The following is a 15274-nucleotide window of genomic DNA, read 5'->3' on the forward strand; positions in this document are numbered from 1 at the left end:
GATCGGGCATGTACCTCAACTGCTGTGTTCCGGATCCGTCCAAAGATCGCCTGCATCATCTTTGCACAAATATTATATTTTTTCCAAGAAATAAGGTGTTTTATTTACTCACTAACGGCAAGCATGTCCGATTTATTTCTATCTTCACTGTGGGCAGTTAATTATTAAAAGACGAACTATTGCAGATGTAAATATGCTTTTTTTATATTAGGACGACGTTTGTATAGACGAATAAAACAATAATATTATTTTCTATTATATCTTTAACATTTATTTTTCATCATTTTATTACGTACATTAGTATTTTCGCCACAATAATACCTTAACATATAATAAATTTGTAATATACCAATCTTGTTAAGTGCACCCAGATTCCTATGAGACCAAATTCCATAAACTAGTATCCTCCTAACATTAACCACCATAAAAGAACTCCTTTCCCGTTTCATTGAAACTAGATGTATTTAACAAAGAAATGGCTACTTAAAATGACAATATTCTTGAGAGTCATCGATCATAATCAATATTCATAATGTATTATACTTTAGAGTAGCAATAGTAATCAGTAATATTCATTCTTAAAATTCACATTAAGTTATTAAATAGATTGAAGTTATCAGCCATCTCTCAAGATATTTTATGTAAGTACCGTAAATACCTCTATTAGGTACAACTGTTCAAAAAAGTTTCGAAATCAAAGATATGTTTATTTAGAGCTTAGTTTTTTTATAGTAAAATTATAATATTGTACGTTACCAATAAGATATCTATGAAAAATCAGTACCAAAAGTCAAAACATTTACATAAATATTAATATAAATTGTGACTATGTTTAGAACACGATAAACCACTGGAAAGTAATATCTGTCTCTATGGGGATGGAACCCATGACGTTTGGCTTGCAAGTCAACTGCTCTTCCATTGAGCTACAGAGACACTGGTTGAGTTTTTCAAGTGCATTCACACTTTTACATCAATAAAAAAATAATCAGCGATAGAAAATATAACTTTGGAGTAGTAAAAAAAATACACAGTAAGTCACCTAAAATTATAGCGAGGGCTTTGCTAGTTGCACTTGAAAACCTTAAGGGACACTAGCTTAATAGCCCTTGGACGAAACATAGACCCTCTTACTACGAGGTCATACCCTTTTCCCGGTGTATAAAGTACACGGCCAAAAATTCATAAAATTGAAGTGAATATCTTAAACATACATTTGTAAATTGAGCTAATATTTTATAGGTATAATAAGTAAAGTAATACAGTACAATTCTCTAAAAGCCTCAAATGGCCATCTGGAATCTTAGAATCGAATTACAATTACAGGTTATGGAAATCTTGAAACATGCTATGAGATATTTATTAAGAAATATTAATAATGTCAAGTCTATTGTAATTATTCTATGACTATTTTGAGTTTTATTGAATACATTTCTAAGTAATTTTCTGAGTCATTTTGTTAGAGCCGTCTGGACCAGCACATCAACCCACCACAAAATATCGATTCACATCAATCGAATTTGCACCTTATGTTAAGGACATAATATTCAAAAACGGAGTGTGAATCGTTATATTGAGGTGGGTTGACCTGCTTGGTGGTACATATTTATTTGAACAATAAAACACCTACTGGTGAGCATTGGCATAAAGAGATCAATAAATTAGACAATTGGATATTTAATCGTCAGGCTTGGTAGGAGCTACTGTTACGGTTTCAACGTTTGCGTAACCCGAGTTTAATCTGGAAATAAAGAATAAGAAATTTTAGATATTTTTAATAAAAGAGTTTGAGGTAAGCAGCAGCTGTAGTTTTATTTTATCATTTTATCGGCAAATATTTATTTACAGAAATCTAAGAATTCAATAAACCGATTTTTACTGAGTTTACATTGTTCCAAATCAGTAGTAGGGTTATAGTCTATGATTTTAGTTCTTGAAAATAACCGCTAGGGGCGCTGTACAACTGTACAATCTGTCTAAGGCTAAGAACTCACGGCGTGATTTTCACCCGCGCCCGCGGCGGTTCCGGTAATAATAACGATTTTACGATATCCCTTACCCATATTGCCTGGTGACACGCGCAAAGTGCATCTTATGAGCTACGTAGATGATGACGAAAAGTCCAAGGCCAATGAAGAAAGACATCCCGAGGAGTGGTGGAAACTGAAATAAAAACAACGCGTAATAAGAATAACAAGGCCAACGCAAAATAAGAAAGTTAGGTAAAGTACGGACGGCAGAATATCAAACAAAGTATTTTGTGTAGTTTTGCAATAATAAATGATTTAGTAAGTCTGCTAGCTAAGCTGTTAATTATTTTGTGCCTAACCTACTAGGATTTGACGAAGAATTAGACAAGGATTACATTATGATTTTAAGAGTGCCTTCTTTGATAATTGACAACTTTTATTTGAATTCAACCAATCACAGTCAGATCAATAATAATGATGTATGAAAATAGGTTAACCTATCAAGTTTCATATTTGTGAAGGCAACACTGGGCACGTTCCCTAAAACATGTAAGTACACCACGCGCTTAGTACGTAGGTACTTAGGTATCGCAATGAAGATTATGACATTCCATGATTATATTATTATCTGATAATTTAATTTACTTAATTGCAATAAATAATAGAAGTTATCACTAGGTTGTTTGACAGACCCGATACATCACCAGAAAAACATAATTATTTAAAATAAAATAAAAGTAAAAATAGCTCTCATACTAACATCTATGCCACACACATTTGGGAGTATAGTACAGTGATACAGTGATGGTAGTACCACATGAGTATACGAACGAAAAGAGAAATTACGCAAAAACAGTACCAAACTGTGTTCTTTAAAAAAACGCGAATTATTTTATAATAATATAAATCTAAATGATGCAAATGGTACAAAATCCTACTAATATTATAAATTCAAAAGTTTGTGTGGATGTCTGGATGTTTGTTACTCTTTCACGCAAAAACTACTGAACGGATTTCACAAAGGCGTAGTGCTATTTCTTGATATCTGAACGATACGTAGCGTGTATGCCATAAAATATGTGTTACAATGTGTGTAGGTGTTACAGAGTAATGTTAGTAGTATAATTTTCATGGCGATATAGTTAGAATTTTTGTCTGTTCGCATCTACTCATGTGATAGATAGTAATTCCATGGTCTACATCCATGAGAGAACTAAAACTTATAGCATTTGGTCAAGGTGCTCCAGAGTTATAGGATAGTGTTTAGACAAAAGAGAGCCTCCTAAAACGGTGAAGACAGTCTCATCTAATAACGGAAATTGTTACAGGATCAGGAATTAGAGTCTAGCTAAATAAAGGCTATTGCGATTACAGTATTTTGAATGCCGTATGATTTTGCTGTAGGTGAATTAAATATGAATGAATTAAATTTGAATTTTAATGAATTGTGGTTGTCAAAATCTGCCTAGGGAAGATAAAAGTCCACACATTTATAGTGCCAATACGAACAAACACAACTTGGTGATAGTAAATAGGTATTGTTGTACTATTACAAATGGTGGTGTTATTTATTATGCTACAAATATGATGACTAAGTAAACAAGATAGCGTAAGGACAAACATGTTTAATTACCGATAACCGTCTATAATCGACTTGATCCCAATTCATTTAAATGTGAATATTTATCAATTATTTTATGGCCTGCAAAGCATAATGTTTTATTAATTACATTGTCATTACAAATAGTAAATTGTTAATATTTCATTTTTATTTGACTTATATGGTTGGCTAATCTGTACGGGATATTTATTAAACATATTAGCATCAATTAAAAAATAATTTGTTGAGAAAAAAATATTGTATGTTTCATTCAATGTCGTTGTCTATAGTCCAGTCAAATTAGACATGAACCCTGCAATAATTCGCATACAGCTGAAAATTGGTACGAATGTTCGGAGCACCATTATGAATTAACTGTGAAAAGTCCCCATCGATCCGACGTGTGCTAAAAAAAAAAGTCAAGGTCAAACTTAAAAAATACGGGTTTTTGAGATTTTTAGCCAAACGGTAAGTTTTATCACAAAAATATGTATGACAAGGTTTAAGGCCATACAATTATCTATCAAAATTGTCTATACACTTTCTCCTAAGAGTCAGCGTTTCTGAGATTCCATGATCCGAAGAGTCAAAAAAGTGTTTTCTTCATAACGGTCTTACACATAAATCCAATGTGATATCGCCTCGTGCCACGACTCAGCATTGTATCATGATGTGTTGTCGACGTCGAATATAAAATGATTAACCTCAATGTCATTTGTCATCTTTAATTGTCGAAAAATGTTTGCAACTTAGACGAAGGACTGCACCGTGAGTTTCTAAGATACGAAGTTTTCGTGTCTATTATGTTTAAGAGCTCTTATATGCACACGTCACTACTCTACTTGTAACTCTATGGTCACTCTTTTAGCCCGGTCATGTCAGAAAATCCAGGTTATAATAATTCGCATAGAGCTGAAAATTTGTGTGATTGTTGAGAACACCATCCTTAATGAAATGTCAAAAGTCCCCAGCGATCCGTCATTTGAAAAAAAATTTTACGAAGTCCAAGTTTTTTGCATTTTTCCGCCAAACAGTAAACTTATCATAAGAAATGATAAGAAATAGTAGTAGATCATAAAATTATCTATTAAAATGGTCTTTGCCTCTTTTTCCTAAGAGTCACCGTTTATGTGGTAACGATGCAAAAAGTTGGAGAATTCGCATTCTGTTAACTACTCCAAAGTCCACAACTTCAACTCTATTAAAATAGTTTTGAATTGAACAGGATAACAAATACATCTTAAAAAAGGCCTACTGGGGAAACCTGGTAAAAAAAATGCGCCAAATAACCCTCATAGGTGTTGTGGAAACATGTGCATATAACGAGAACATCAAAACTAACTTTTTGAATCGTTCTACCTCATAATCAGTGACTCTTAGGAAAAAGGGGGTAAAGACAATTTTAATAGATAATTTTATGATTTACTATTATTTCTTATCTATTTTTATGATAAATTTACTACTTGGCCAAAAAATGCAAAAAACTTGGGACTTCGAAAACTTTTTTTTTTAAATGACGGATCGTCGGGGTCTTTTGACATTTCATTTAGGATGGTGTTCTTAAGAGCGTTTACGTCTAGCGTGGCATGTCAAGTTTAGGTAATTTCGATGCTAGTTTTATTCACACTAAAATAATTATGACTGTGTGCGTGTTCTCACGCTCTACAGTCAAACCAAAATACTTTGATCCACCATCGTAAAAGTGTGCCAGGCCGTCAAGTGACAGCTCAAGGAAACTATAATATCTTCAAATCTTCCAACACCGACTCCATAATTATAAATAATGGTATACATTAGTCCTAATCAATAATAAATACGTAAATTCTTTATCAAATAGTAAATTATCAAAGGTTTTATACTATTTTGAGAATATTTTATACAGCCTATGTTCAGCAGAAAAAAAATTGAATTTTAATGGTGAGAGATTTTTTCAAATCGGTTCTATTCAAAACAAACTTTTCCTGTTAACTATTCTTTTTTATCCGGAAAATGCATAACATTTCATACCCACCAGCTGCGGGGGCAGCTAGTGGGTTATGTGGGGTTCTTCCTACTAGAAGGTGGGTAGCCCCTACACCCACTAAAAACCTGACTGTTTCTGCCATGATCCATATGAGTGATATGAGGGAACGCGGGACATCGCCATTGGCTGTTGCCTGTAGCATTCGTCCTTAGCCGCCACCAGACACCTCCATGTCTAGCGACCGAGGCCTGTTAGGAAGGGACAGTTGGAGACCATAAGCTGTCCTCTTGCGCCCAGGGTGTCGGCGGCGGATAACCGGAGTGTCGGCTGAGGCCTCTCGCTCCCCCTTTCCACTGCTTCTTTCTGTGAAAGAACACTTTCACAGAAAGTAAGCACACTATACCATAAGATTATTTGTCTCATCATATATTTTATACTAATGTAGATATTGTTTCCGAAAGCAAGCGGGTTCATTCCGTACCTGTACGCTTCATGCGTTCTCTAGCAAAAGCTGAAAATCAGTGTTCTGCCCTTTTGAGGGTAATGTTTATACTGAGCTCTTTGCTTTTTGCATCGCTGCGGCACACATCACTCTGACGCAGGGAACTATTTGAAACGCTAGTAATCTTTATCTTATGTTGTTTTGTCACTTTTGTTATGTTGCAACTGTTGAAATTATTACTAACCTGTGTAAAAAAATACCAGTGGTGTCACCTAGTGTGTTTCTTGACTAACTAACTTTATTTCGATATTTAATTGAATTTCAATAGCAACTATACATAATGTGTGTGTTAAAAGCATTAAAAAAATTGTGTTACAACAAATAAACAATTTATCTATCTATCTCACGCCTCTTCCCGATTGGTAGGGAGAGGTCATTTCCAACCGCCGCTCGTTCGCTTAGGCTGGGCACTGTTGGAGCGTGTCAGTCTGCTGCGGTGACTCACGTGCCAAGACTGCAGTGTTAACTGACAACCATCTACAGGCTCTCGGCCTATACGGTGGAGGAATGGCCCGAAGCACCCATGGCCCGGTAGAACCTGGGTCGCCCTTTGTGTGAGGCGATCATGCCGTCGCACCCACTCCTCTAATACAGGCAGAACTGCCTCTATGGTGCGACGTAAAATTTGGCTGACGGCCAGGCGTACCCTTCAGCACTCTAAGGCCTAGATCCTCAAGCCTCTACCTTTTGGTTTCCACCTCTCGTGGTGCACGTACACGTACATTTCCCCTTGGGACCTATGGTCACCTCGCAACTGGCGTCTATTCTCGGTTGTCGACACTAGCTTTGTCGCCACTGAGGATAAATTATATAAATAATATCGATTGTCACCAGTGGTGACACATACTTTCCCAGTTGTAGCTACAGGCTTTCTCACAACTTATGACAAATTAGAAAAATACATCCCAATTATGCCTAGTGGGGACGTACACAAATATTGACACAAATGTCATCGTGCATGACATACGTAAAGTAAAAGTCATGTAAGACCAGATGAATACAAATATTATTAATTTTATTAATAATTCGTACGCGTGGACCTCCTTTTACTCCTTAGTTCGTAAAATCTGTTGTTTGATATCATGTTGATAGATGGCGTTTCACGGCTTCCCCCGCATGAATATTTACGAACGTCAAAAACAGTAGTTTGTCCAGCTCTGTAGATTTTAACCAATGACGATAGATTGCGCTTTTTAGACACGTCTTATTTATTTATTGAAATTTATTTGTCACATATCGTCATAAATTATAGCCTATAATTATGTTAATCTGGTTTATAAACAATAATACTGTAAAGTTTCAACAAAATCCGTTCAGTAGTTTTTGAGTGAAAGAGTAACAAACATCCAGACATCCAAACTTTCGCATTTATAATATTTATTAGTAGGATTGTTATACGTCGCAACTAATGACAATATTTTTTTCCCATTTATCCTCAGTAGGGACATAGTCAGTGTCCACAACCGGGAATAGACGGACTGCGGATACTATGCGGTATCCACGAATTACCTCAGCCTGTGCCTCAGTGATATCATGCGTTGCGCTTTTTTGAACAGTAGGATGCTCCACGACTACACAGCACTGTGCCATACTTGAGCCCCATATAGGACCATATAACGCGCGACGCAAAAGTATAGTCAGCGACTCAGTGCAGCCGGGCCTCCGAGATTAGGCATCAACCGGCTTAGTGCGCCGGCGGTAGCCAAAAGCTTAGGGGTGAGACGATTCAAGTGGCCGTCAAATGACCACTGTCCAACTAACTACAATCCGAGGTACCTACCGCAAAGATTTTCCGACTGTAATATGTTGTGTATGTTCCCCCTACAACTAGGTGGGACTCTGCTGGCAGAGCATTCCTATTAACTATTCTGTAACCACCTATTTATGGCAAATAAAATATTAGTATTATTCCTCTTTATAATATTAGTAGGTATACATACATAACTTGCTGTTCCAAATTTTCGTCATTCGTTTTCGTTTCATCGCTAAAAATAACTTAATTTTATTTTTCATTACGTCTGAAATAGAATTAGTAGTAAAAATAGACTGTAATGAAAAATAACAATAAAATATTTTAATTACCACGTGATCGCAAAATCTACCACCAAGATTTTGCGGATACACTATAAAAGCCCAGCTACCTGTCAAAGATCAACGTACGCGTGACAAATGTCAGCAGAGCACCGAGCGACGTGACCTCACTCTGGAACGCCTCGAGGCGGACTGAATTTGAACGATTCGTGCGCGGCGATTTATAGTAGTTTTCAAATACTCATAGAAAAAAAATTACAATGAATTATTTTAAATTTCAAAGTAAATATTTTAGATAAGATATTCTTCTATTAAATTAAGCTATTTTTGTGTTGAATAAAGGAAGAATATTGGTGAAAAAATCACTTTGATTTTTGGGTATTTCACGTTCTTTTAATTTGTGATTTCTTATTGTAAAATGCTTAAATCTAAAAATTTTCTCAGATAACTATTTGCCCAAGGATCTATGCTATAGGATATAAATGTTTGTTAAATCGTTTTCACAGTATTTTTATAAAAATTTCAGCTTGTAAACTGACGCTAAAGTGGAAATTTACAAAACCTGTGTGGACTTATTTTGATAGAATTCTTAAATGCTAAACTAATCGCAATATTTTCTCAATTAACTATTTAGACGATGAAATTGCCTAACTATTTATGCCTATAACATATTTGTAGTATTACTGGTTAATGATTGTAACGAGTTGAAAAAGTACTGTTTTTGCGCCAAACGGCGTAAACGCTCTTAACATTCACACAAATTTTCAGCTCTATGCGAATTATTATAACCTGGACTGTCTAACTTGGTCGGGCTAAAAGAGTGACCATAGAGTTACAAGTAGAGTAGTGACGTGTGCATATAAGAGCTCTTAAACGTAATAGACACGAAAACTTCGTATCTTAGAAACTCACGGTGCAGTCCTTCGTCAAAGTTGCACCCATTTTTCGATAATTAAAGATGACAGACGACATTGAGGTTGATTATTTTATATTCGACGTCGACAACACATCATGATACAATGCTGAGTCGTGGCACGAGGCGATATCACATTGGATTTATGTGTAAGACCGTTATGAAGAAAACACTTTTTTGACTCTTCGGATCATCGAATCTCAGAAACGCTGTCTCTTAGGAGAAAGTGTATAGACAATTTTGATAGATAATTGTATGGTCTTAAACCTTGTCATACATATTTTTGTGATAAAACTTACCGTTTGGCTGAAAATCTCAAAAACCCGTATTTTTTAAGTTTGACCTTGACTTTTTTTTTTAGCACACGTCGGATCGATGGGGACTTTTCACAGTTAATTCATAATGGTGCTCCGAACATTCGTACCAATTTTCAGCTGTATGCGAATTATTGCAGGGTTCATGTCCAATTTGACTGGACTACTACTGCAGCAAATATTTCTTTATAATTGTCCACTTACTTGTTTGTTACATTCATATTCCCAGTTTACGGACAGCAGGTGTTCATACAGCTTGACGAACTTTGACACGGGACATTTTTCTCCACAGTGGGGGATATTAAGTACATAAGGCTCGACAATGTCTGATGAATTTCGGTAAGAAATCATTACAGAATGCGTCTTTGTCGTATTCTCTGAAAAAAAAAAGTTTATGATTACAATCAAAAGTAAAGGAAGTATTGTGTATTTATAAGAAGTAATCAAGTTACTGAATACAAAAATGATGATATTGATTTGATCGCATAGTAAAATGTATAAAGAACGGTGCCATAAATATTAAAACAAGCAGATGTCCTAATGACAACGCGGGAGATGAGATTAGAAATATCTTTGCGGCTCGTCGCTGCTCTAATTCGTAGCATAAAGGTGACAAAGTGAAATTATTTTCAACCGAGCTGTAGTGGTATAACTAGCTTTTACTTACCGTAAAGAAGTTCTATAAATACTGTGGAGGTATAAACAGGGCATACTCCATCGAATAGGCCGAGTCCATTAAGAATACTGCCGACTGTCAAATCATGACCACTATACATGGAAACACGTAGGTTTTTGGATCTTTTCTCGGACATTACAGTAAACATGTTAGTGACAATCTCCTTCATGATAGGTCCAATCTTTAGTCGTGCCATTAATGGAGTTGCAGTGAATTCAGTGAAACTGAAAGCCAAATAACTGAATATGGAGCACTGATCTAGGAAGTAAAAAAAGCTATTACAAAGAAATGATACATGCTATAAAAGTCTGGATGTGAGCATGCTATGCACATATCACAGTATAAAATAATTTTACTGTGCCAGTCTAAATAGAGATACAATCGTCCAACGGAATAATGATATCGAGGATGTGATTGAGGGTGAACTACTTTCTGTTTATCCAGTGGTTTTTTTGTTTATTTCATTTAGCTAGCGTAGTTATGTTTGCTCGTAGAATAATAACTTGTAGGGTGTTGGACAACTATAAGGCATCACACGATATATCTTCCTTTACCTGTAACCAGCAGGATCTGCCATCTTAACCGGGAAAACAGATTTAGTCCACTCCGGCAATGTGAAGTTATACAGCTGCTCAATGTACAAAATGCTGTAAATGTCAACGACATCATAGTATGATCTGATTTTCAATCCAGTGTTCTTCGACAGATAGCTAGAAAAAATAATAAAACAAATTAAACTAGGTTATCTACACATTCGCTCGAGTAACATTTATGTATTATTCAATAGAATATATTAATAGAATACAGTATTATTTTTATTGTTTAACGAGTTGCGTGGTAAGTTGTGGAAGTGCTTACTTCATAAGCGGAGCATAGCCTTTAAGTTTTTCCACGTAAGCTTTGGAGTGAATGTATTTTTCTTTTTCTTTGTCAAAAGCCAGACAAGGTTTCTTCATGGCCAGCAACTCGTCTTCTCGCTCAGGCACTGTATGCACAGGTATTGGTTGCCACATCAGGTCTTTGTCCCAGATAGATTTCCCAGTAGGAGGGTACAGTCCTATTGGAAAAAAAGTATGTGAAAAAAAGAAAGAAAATATACTCAACATCAAATAAACCGCACCTTCCGCGACGCGAACTTTAACGATTTTCTTCTGACACAATCATGGTACCCCAACAATATTGATGTTATTTGAAAGCCCAATAAATATCCTTAAAGAAAAATACATTTCATTTCTAAATAAATGATTAACATATACCATAAAATAATGTGACTTGAAAATAGACCTCACTTTGGGCTCACCTCTGGGATCAATTAGACCAATTTTTATAGTTATAAAACCAAATAAAGATCTCACGTGTCCTCTTTAACAGATGGATAGCGATTAATCCCAACTTAACAGTTTTATAGTCATAAAAAATCGCTATAGCGTAACTACCTATTTTTTGAAGAAGTGACTCTGGATCCTTGTAAAGACACATTAATTTTTGGGGTAAAAACCTTTCCTTTAATGAAATGAAGTTTAGAACTAGGCTTTCAAATGGTACCAATGTTGGTGGGAAGTGGGGATGCATACGTTTGATAAGTGCTTGTCGCGGGAGGTGCGATTTATTTGACGTCGAGTGTATTATAGATTGTTTCATCCACGTTTGAGTTTTACTAAATTATCTATGAGTGCACACGCACACTACAATAATGATGCTCGAATTGCTCTGATCAAAGTCCCCGCACCCCGCTTTTCTCGACCAAAAACGATCTACAATATTGTTATAAATATTTAGGTTCATATTGTTTTTCTAAATATTCATATGGACTTAATTCTGGAAATGTCGATTTGCCACAAAGCAGATCTTACATTTTTGTATAAGTACATTATAAGAACTAGTGAAGCAGTACTATAATAATAACGCTTTACTACGCCGGCAAAATTTGGCTCTACTACTTAGTCAGCACCAGTAACAAAATGTATGCAACTGGTAGCCGGCTGCATCGATAAACTCATATAACGTTATGTAATGCATGACGTTGCGCCGCAACGACGTAAAATAGAGCCCTTGATAAGATGAAAATAGGTTCATTGAACCGAGATCAAATTATCATACATGGTCCACGCCAAATCGATAAAGGTGTGGGTAGAAACCGCGCAGGTGCGCAATTCCGTAAAATCTATATCCCGCGCCGCGCAGACTAGTGCAGCGCCAATACAGATGCGTCAAGGAGTAGCTTCACACAACTGAGAGGAAACAGTAAAGAGGCAATTGAAAAGACTAAGTATGATTTGTTGCCTAGACACAAATTTTACATTTCAATGAGTGAATATGAAATATTATGTGAATAAATTATGCCACATTATCTTGAAATGTTCATAAAAAAGAGCAATATTTAAAGTTATTATAGTACTTCTTTGGTTTCAATTTATTACAATACTGCTTTAGATTATATTTTTACAAAGTGTTATTATAATTGAGATCGTAAAACATTTAAAACTAAATTGAACCAAATAAACAATTTTTCTTTCTTTCAAAACAAGATTGACAAATCATATTATTATTCGCTCTGAGTATAATTGAAACAGTTGTACAGCAGACATAGTACCAGACTACTTTGGTCTATAAATTCGCAGGGCACATTATTATAATAACATTAGCTAGCTTCACACTAAAAACAATGTAATAATGATCTTACCTGCAAGATTCGCTTGTGCTGACATAAGAGTCCGGTCTACATCGGTAGATCTGACATAAATTTCTGTAGGATCAAATTGAGGTGACAGCAGATGCTGTAACAAGATATCGATTAGTAAACACTTTTGCGTTTAAAATGTTTACTGAGAAGTATTTATGACTTCTGATATTAGCTCAAGTAAGATTGTATAGCTGAGAATTTTCGAGTTACCAAAGAGATACAAAAGTCTGTTACTCAGCAAGAAATTACTCCAAATTCATAGAATCTTGTGAATTAATTGTATTAAATAAAGCTAAAGGATCTTTTATTCATTAAAACACATGTTTGTCAATGAGCTATGTGTACACTTGTTGGTATAGCGATAGGACTTTACTCGCCAGTAGTAATCCAATCACTTATTCAAGATACCCATATTTCTACATTGGATATTTGCATATTTGAGGATGGGTCTGGTTATCTGAGGCATATATTTGATATCAAAATGTAGGACAATATCCAGAACCACTACAATACCGATTGACCATTCATATTCCATCATTGTATCAGTCTGAAGACTATTAACAGATTTGTTCTGTGATTATCGGTGATGAAACCAGAATCCCCACTGGGACTCCCTCCATGGTTAATTCTGGCCGTCGTTTCAGTCTAAAAGCTTCCGGGATTGTGAGTTGCACAGCAGGGTGATTGGGGTGGTCAGTCAGCTTCTTTTTGAATTTTTGACTAATATTTGTGATTTCCTCCTTGACTGTGTTGATTTTTAAATTTTCATGGAGTTCCGAAATTTTAATAAACCAAGGTGTTAGAAATCTGTTTGAGGATGTAATACTGACATCTTTGTATGATGTTGATATTCGAGTCGCATGCTGATCCCTACAACTGGATTCCGTAAGTCCACACTGGTTTCAGAACACTTATGTAGATGAGAAGCTTGTTGTCGAGAGACAATTTGGAGTTTCGTCCGAGCATCCAGTAAATAGGCCCCTGTATCTGAGGTTTATCTCATCTCTCTTGATCTGTTCATGTTTCCTTTATGTGAGGCAGCGGTCCAGGTATATACCCAGATACCTAAGCGTGATCCTTTTGTGGAAGTGGGTCATTTTCAACAGAGACCAGAGCGCAATTCCTTCGTCGCAGAGCGAATGTGACATGAACAAACTTTGATGTGCTAACGTTTATTCGCCATTTAGTCAGCCACTTATTAATCTGGTCTAATCTGTGTTGGACCTTAAGCAAAGGTAATTTCGCTAATGTTAGCTATTTATCCTATGAAAGGGTGGGTCGATTTCTCGCCCACTGTGCGCCGTTTGCGTTGTGTTTACTCGAATCGTCACGTCACTTGTTTATTAACCACTTGGAATGCCTCCAGGGACCACCAGTCGTCCGCGGACCACCGGTTAAGAACCACTGTCTTAGACAAACCTTGTGCTATTAGTTTGCTGTTGGCAAAGGCAGAATCTTTTAACTCATTGAAGATAATTTTTGCTGCTTGACCTTGTGATTTGTCTGGACTACATCACAAATCCCTCTAAGGACTACAGTTACAGCGATGAGCGTCAATATTGAAAGTATAAAGAAAGTATCAATTTCGCTATTGTGAAAGCTCGGCTAAGTAACTGCTACATCAGAGAATAGAAGAGACAAAATCGATTATCCTTACCGAATAACGCTGCCGCAGCCACTTTCCAAGAGCATAATGCTGACTTTTCCCAATGTTCGTCAGCTCGCCAAACTTCACCGGCCAAAGGGACTCGTTGCGCCATGGATCAGTAGGATAAGTATCAGTAGGTGTTCTATCACCGTGTCTATAAATAATTGCGGCGTACTTCACTGTTTCGGAGCAAAGTGTTGCACCAAAACACAAAATGAAAACAGCAAATGCAACCATATTGAAAGCTGCACTGCAGGTGACTGTTAGACACAAAGGAATTCTTTCATAGTAAGCACGTCCTTATGGAAAACAGACTGCGACACCACTGCGTGCTTGCTGCAAACGATGCAATTTGCCTAGCAGTCAATAAAACGGTGGTGGTAGAGGATGCGCGAAACTAAATTTTGCGTGCGTCTGTCTTCCTTCGATCGCTAAACTTTTTTTTTGATTTGACATTGACAGGTATGTTAGGGCAGCGCAATGAATGTTTGATTTATCGTATCGATAAATCAGTGTGATTAATAAAAATTAGTCTCCACGCCACGTCTTCGTCAATCTACGGATCAAATAGTGGCCATAAAGACTATTTTGCGATATTAATAAGCTGAAGAGTTTGTTTGTTTGCTTGAACAGGAACTGCTGGTCCGATTTGAAATATTAATGTAAAAAAAAAATTTTGGTTATCCCATTTAAGGGCTTAAGGCTTTAATATTATAATATCAGCCTACAGCCAATTCATGCATACGAAGTCGCGGGCAAATGCCATTTCAGTAATTAAATTTTTACGTTAAAAGTTTCATCTCAAACTAAATTGAAAATTATAATTATTATCTTGAAAAAATCGAACTGCCTAAGACAGATTTTTTATTTTTTTTAAGTTATTATTTGACATTTTAGTGTTTTCCATCGTGGCAAAAATCGGTCTAGACAAAGTGCAAATTATAATCGCAAACCAGTCGATAAGTGGTTGAAAA

At 36.0% G+C, this 15274-nt stretch overlaps 1 protein-coding gene across 1 annotated transcript; it reads right to left on the reverse strand.

Annotated features, from left to right (window-relative positions):
• Positions 1–245: 245 nt before the first annotated feature.
• Positions 246–14736, reverse strand: LOC135086858 (prostatic acid phosphatase). Its single transcript, XM_063981679.1, has 8 exons — positions 14310–14736; positions 12653–12746; positions 10828–11026; positions 10524–10679; positions 9961–10193; positions 9498–9670; positions 2060–2163; positions 246–1741 (listed from the first exon to the last, which is right to left on the reverse strand). The coding sequence occupies exons 1-8, from the start codon at positions 14535–14537 to the stop codon at positions 1678–1680; spliced, it is 1251 nt and encodes a 416-aa protein (XP_063837749.1). The 5' UTR covers positions 14538–14736; the 3' UTR covers positions 246–1677.
• Positions 14737–15274: the final 538 nt, after the last annotated feature.

The sequence above is a fragment of the Ostrinia nubilalis genome, chromosome Z (genome assembly GCF_963855985.1).
Source record: "Ostrinia nubilalis chromosome Z, ilOstNubi1.1, whole genome shotgun sequence".
In the NCBI taxonomy this organism is placed as follows: Eukaryota; Metazoa; Arthropoda; class Insecta; order Lepidoptera; family Crambidae; genus Ostrinia; species Ostrinia nubilalis.